At 40.8% G+C, this 5,525-nt stretch overlaps 1 protein-coding gene across 2 annotated transcripts in view; it reads left to right on the top strand.

The window, feature by feature from the left end:
* rnaset2l (ribonuclease T2, like) overlaps positions 1-4,425 on the top strand; it is a 54,991-nt gene extending 50,566 nt beyond the window's left edge. For both annotated transcript variants that reach the window (XM_048618414.1, XM_020512416.2), the window contains one exon: positions 3,869-4,425. In XM_048618414.1, the coding sequence (XP_048474371.1) occupies positions 3,869-4,036 (168 nt within the window). In that variant the 3' untranslated portion in view covers positions 4,037-4,425. The remainder of the gene's footprint in view (positions 1-3,868) is intronic.
* The last annotated feature ends 1,100 nt before the right edge of the window (positions 4,426-5,525 follow it).

The raw sequence follows: 5,525 nt of genomic DNA, 5'->3' as shown, positions 1-5,525 counted from the left end.
GGTTAGATGGGCTTCAGATTGGTTTCACAGGTCGGCGCAACATCGAGTGCCGAAGGGCCTGTACTGCGCTGTAATGTTCTATGTTCTATGCCCTGGCATTTTAAGTGCTTGTCCAGATGCTTCTTAAATGTTGCAAGAGTACATGTCTCCACCACTCTCTCAGGCAGCGCATTCCATATTTCTACCACCGTCTGGGTGAAAAATCTCTCCTCAGATCCACTCCAATCCACTTACTCTTCACCTTAAACTGATGTCGTCTGGTCTTAAACACATTGGCCATGGGGAAAAGATTCTCACGCTCTACCCTGTCTATCCCTCTAATAATTTTGTAATGCTTAATCAGATCCCTCCTCAGAATCCTCTGCTCCAAGGAAAACAAACCCAGGCTATTCAGCCTGTCCTCATAGCTGAGACCTTCCATCCCAGGGAACATCCTGGTGAAACACCTCTGCATTCTCTCCAGTGCAATGAAACCTTTCCGATAATGTGGTGACCAGAACTGCATGCAGCATACTATCTTTGGCCTAACCAATGTTTTATAACGTTGCAACAAGACTTCCTTGCTGCTTTATTCTACACCCGGGTAATGAAGGTAAACATTCCTGTTTGCATACTTCACCACCCTGTCTACCTATGCTGATACCTTCAGGGATCTGTGCATTTGTACACCAAGGTCTTCTTGTTCCTCAGTACTCCCTCGGGACCCACTATTCTTTGTGTATATCCTTCTCTTATTAGACCTCACACAATGCATCACCTGAGATGCTTCTTCTTGTGATCTTATTAGTAATATCCTTCTTTCCTCCTGGAAAAGCATCTAGTCTTCATTATGCACTTCATGCAAAGGTATGTCTGAAATCAGGAGTTTTCTGTGTGGGAATCCTTTATCTGGAAAACAGAGTCACTAAAGAATTGCTCTACTATTTGAAAATATTTTGTTAGGTTATTTTCTTCTCTAATTATGCTCCTTACCACTCTTTCAAGAGACATCTGACTATGTTACCTCCACAAGACGATGAAACAAAAGCTGCTGGAATTCTAAAATAAAAATTAAAAATGATGGAAAAATAAAAACTGGTAAAGCACTTTTTTACAACCGTCATATGTTTCAAAGGGCTTTCCAGTTAATCAAGTACTTTTTTGAAGAGTAGTCAATATTGTACGTGCTCAGCAAACTCCCACAAACAACAATGTGATATTGACTGGATAATGCTTTTATGGTTTTAATTGAGGGATACATTTTTGCCAGGACACCATTGAGAACTCCACAGTGCTTCTTCAAAATAGTGCCCTAGATGTTTTACATTCACTTCAACAAGCAAGCCAAGGTAATAATACCCTCATCAATCACCTTTGTCACCTCCTCAAAAAAATCAGTCAGCAAGTTAATAAGACATGATCTGCCCTTACAAAGCCTTGCTGACTGTCCCTAATTAAGCCATGCTTTTCCAAATGTACATAAATCCTATCCCTAAGAATTCCCTCCAATAGCTTCTCAATCACCAATGTGAGACTCACCAGTCTGTAGTTTCCTGGGTTATCCCTATTTCCCTTCCTGAACAGAGGGAAAACGTTAGCTGCACGCCAGTTCTCCCGGTCCTATCCAGCGGCTAGTGAGGATACAAAGATCTTGGTTAAGGCCCCTCTCTTGCTTCTCTCAATAACCTGGGGTAGATACCATCGGGCCTTGGGGACTCATCCACTTTAATGCTCTTCAAGAGATCCAACACCACTTCTTCCTCGATCTCAAAATGCCCTAGCATATTAGCACGCTCCACACAAATCTGACTTTCCTCCACATCCTTTTCCTGGGTTAATACCGATGCAAAAGACTCATTTTGGATCTCATCCACATTCTCTGCCTCCAAGCACAAGTTTCCTCCTTTATCCTTGAGTGATCCTACCTTCTCCTTAGTTATCCTCTTGTTTTTAATGTGTCTATAGAATGCCTTGGGATTCTCTTTAACCTTACTTGCCAAGGTCATTTTATATGGCACATTCTTGCTCTCCTAATTCCCTGCTTGAGTACTTTCCTGCTTTTCTTATACTCCTCATGGGCCTTGTCCGATTTTAGCTTCCTAAGCCTTACATATGCTTCTTTTTCCGTTTTCACTAAATTCACAACCTCCCTTGTTATCCAAGGGTCCCTTACCTTGCCATCCTTGTCCTTCCTCCTTACTGGAACAGGCCAGTCTTGAACTCTCCCAGCACGTCTTTAAACAGTTCCCACATGTCAAATGTGGTCTTGCCTAATAACAGCTCCTCCCAATTAACACTCCCTAGCTCCTGCCTAATACTGACGTAATTTGCCCTCCCCGAATTTAGTATCTTCCCGCAAGATCCTGACTTATTTTTGTTCATAGCTATTTTAAAACCTATCTTGATTTAATACCTCATACAAAAAAATGAAACCCCAGATACTGCAGCGCTCCCTAACTACTGCACTGGAGTCTCAGCCTTAATTTTTGCATTCAGCTCCTGGAGGGGGACCTCAAGCTTGTCATTCAGACACAACATGATATCAACTGAACCACACTAACTTGTAGCATATTCAGCAGAGTCTGATTTTTTTTTAATAAAGTAAATGTTCGGTAGCTAGTGAAACATTCCCATCTGAAATATTAGATTCTCAATTTCTCTTTTTATTCACACACCACATTTTTATGCTTTCATTTTGACAAGCTGCATGTGTTACTTGTAATCTTCACAAATCCAATCCATCTATAAGATTGCCTATTTCTACCCGTCTATTGCCTGATAACATCCCTGATTCAGCTCATCTGCTGTTGAAAATGTCATCCATGCCTTTGTTACCTCTGGCTTTGATTATTCTAATGCTGCCGTCCAACCTTCGACCCTTCTTAAATCTGAGATTATCCAAAACCTCTGTTGCTCATGTTGTAGCTCACACCAGTTCACCTAACGCCTTCATATTTACTGGCTCACAATGGCTCTCAGTTAAACAATGCCTTAATTTTAAAATACATTCTTCTTTTCAGATCTCTCCATGGCCTCACCCATCCCTATCGCTGTAACCTCCTCCAGTCCCCACAACCTTCCAAGGTATCTGTGCTCTTCCAATTCAGGCCTCCTCAACATCTCTGATTTTAATCATTCCTCTATCAATGGCCATGCCTTCAGTTGCCAGTGTTCCAAGCTCTAGAATTGCCCAAAAGTCTGAATTTTTATCCTCAAGGTAGGCAGTGGGAGTCAGGAAAATTCCTGACTTGGCCCACCCACCTCAGGAGTAGTTACACATAGGGTTGGGATTTTCATTGTGATAGAGTGAGTGTGGACCAGCCCACCAAGGTAGAAGCGGGTGGAGAGACTTGCATGAGTGTTGTGGAACTTTGTTCAAAACCAGGAAGGCAATATAGTGCAACTCAAGGTTGTTGGGTGTGCAGTGAACTAGGACCATTTAATTATCTCACCAACTCCATAATAATGGTTAGGAAAAGACACGCCTATCCCTACAATGGAGCCGGCCAAGTTGGGAGCACCCTCACTACCCAAATCGGCCTGCACAGTTAAAAGGCACTCCCAAAGATCATTAACCCTGTGAGTGGGGTCAGGAATCTCAGAATTGCGACACACCTGTCAATTTTAAAAGGAACGCAAGTTATCCTCTCTCTTTCTCCTTATAAACACTTCAAAAAGCCTATCTCTTAGAGAAAGTTTTGGTTATTAGCTCTAACATCTTCAATGCTGGCTCAATGTCAAATTTTGTTTTACAATGTACCACTGATGTGCTTTGATACTTTACTAGTTCATTTGTTGTGTATAGAAATGAAAAGATTATAAAGATGTACAACAATATCATCAATGCAACTATTTCTTCTAATACTATTTCTTTTCTTTATTCATTCAGAAACGGCAGGTTCTTGTGCAAATCAAAATTCTCTTCAGCAAAGACCTCTCTATCGGTTGCAATACTTTCCAGGAAAATTTTATTCACCCTTATTATGAACCATGTACAAACAAGGCTGAAATATATTTGTATCCTTTCACAGACCATCCACATAATCCTTGTTCCTGAAGGAGTGTTTTTCTATTCCCAACCTTCCATGGTTGTAAGAATTAGTTTGCTATTGAGGGAATTGTATGAGACTCTAATTTCAGATCTTCACTTGCAACCAAACCACAAGCTAAGATTCTTTCTCTTCTGAAGGCAAATGCTGCAGCATCATATTCCTGCACCATTATTTTGTCAGAAAATTGTATGCAGCCCATTTTGAAGTGATCAGTTTTTCTTTCATTCTGTATGTGTTTCAACTTAAAAGCTACTGGTTTCAGTATTTTTGCTTTAACTGGATTGAATGTCAATTATGAAGATATATATTGGGCATGCATGAGTTTACATTCTTTTGTTGTATGTTGTTTTTGTGCAACACAATAAATATTAATGACTTGGACGTGGGGACCAAATATATTATTTCCAAATTTGTGAATATACAAAATTTAAACAGGAATGTGTGTTGTGAGGAAGGTGTAAAATGTTTTCAGGAGGCTTAGTGATTGGGCAAGAACATGCATATGGAATATACTGCAGAAAAATGTGAGTTTATCCATTTTGGCAGAAATAATAGAATTGCACTGTAATTCTTAAATGGTGAGAGATTAGAAAGTGTAAATGTGTAAATGTCCTTGGATGTTCTCGTCAATGAGTCACTGAAGGCTAACATGCAAGTGCAGCAAACTATTAGGAAGGGTAATGAAATCTTGGCCTTAATCACAAGACAATTTCAGTACAGTCGTGAAGTCTTGCTTCAATTGTATAAGAGCTTAATTATACCGCACTGCTGTATGCAGTCTTGGTCACTTTATCTCAAGAAGAATATTTTGTCACAGCGGGAGAGCAATGAAGGTTCATCAGATTTGTTCCCGGGAAGGCTGAACTGTCTTATGAAGAAAGATCGGACAAACTGGGCCTGTATTCCCTAGAGTTTTGAAGAATGAGAGGTGATCTCATTGAAGCCTACAAAATTCTTACGGGGGTAAACAGGGTAAATGCAGGTAAGATTATTTCCCCTTGTTGCCGAGTCTGAAATGGGGGGCACAATTTAAAAATGAGAGATGCCATTTAGGACCAAGATGAGGAGAATGCATTTGCTGAGGGTGGTGAATCTTTGGAATTCTGAATACCAAAGGCTCTGGAAACTCACACTTTGGGTATAATTAATGCATGGATTGATAAATTTGTGAATGTCTCTATGTAAAAGGCATTGAAGTGTTCAATCAGCCAATATCTCATTAACTTGTGAAGCAGGCTCGATGGGCTGAACAGCCTACTCCTGTTCCTACATCCCTAGGATCTACCAGTTAGGAGATTAGGCAAAAACTGAACTGTCTGGCCCTGACATTTGCTTCCAATGTGAATGCACAGTCAGGAAATTTCCAATTGTCCCACTTGCCTTTTCCACCCACGGCAGCAGCCGCAAGGGCTGTCAAGTGTCAAGGTGCTCAGGGCTTTGTCTCAGTTATAATAAGGCCTTGTAGCCTTCATGCCCTTACCCACTCCCCATGTC

This window comes from Rhincodon typus, chromosome 39 (genome assembly GCF_021869965.1).
Source record: "Rhincodon typus isolate 14 chromosome 39, sRhiTyp1.1, whole genome shotgun sequence".
Classification (NCBI taxonomy): Eukaryota; Metazoa; Chordata; class Chondrichthyes; order Orectolobiformes; family Rhincodontidae; genus Rhincodon; species Rhincodon typus.
This window is presented reverse-complemented; position numbering and strand designations above follow the sequence as displayed.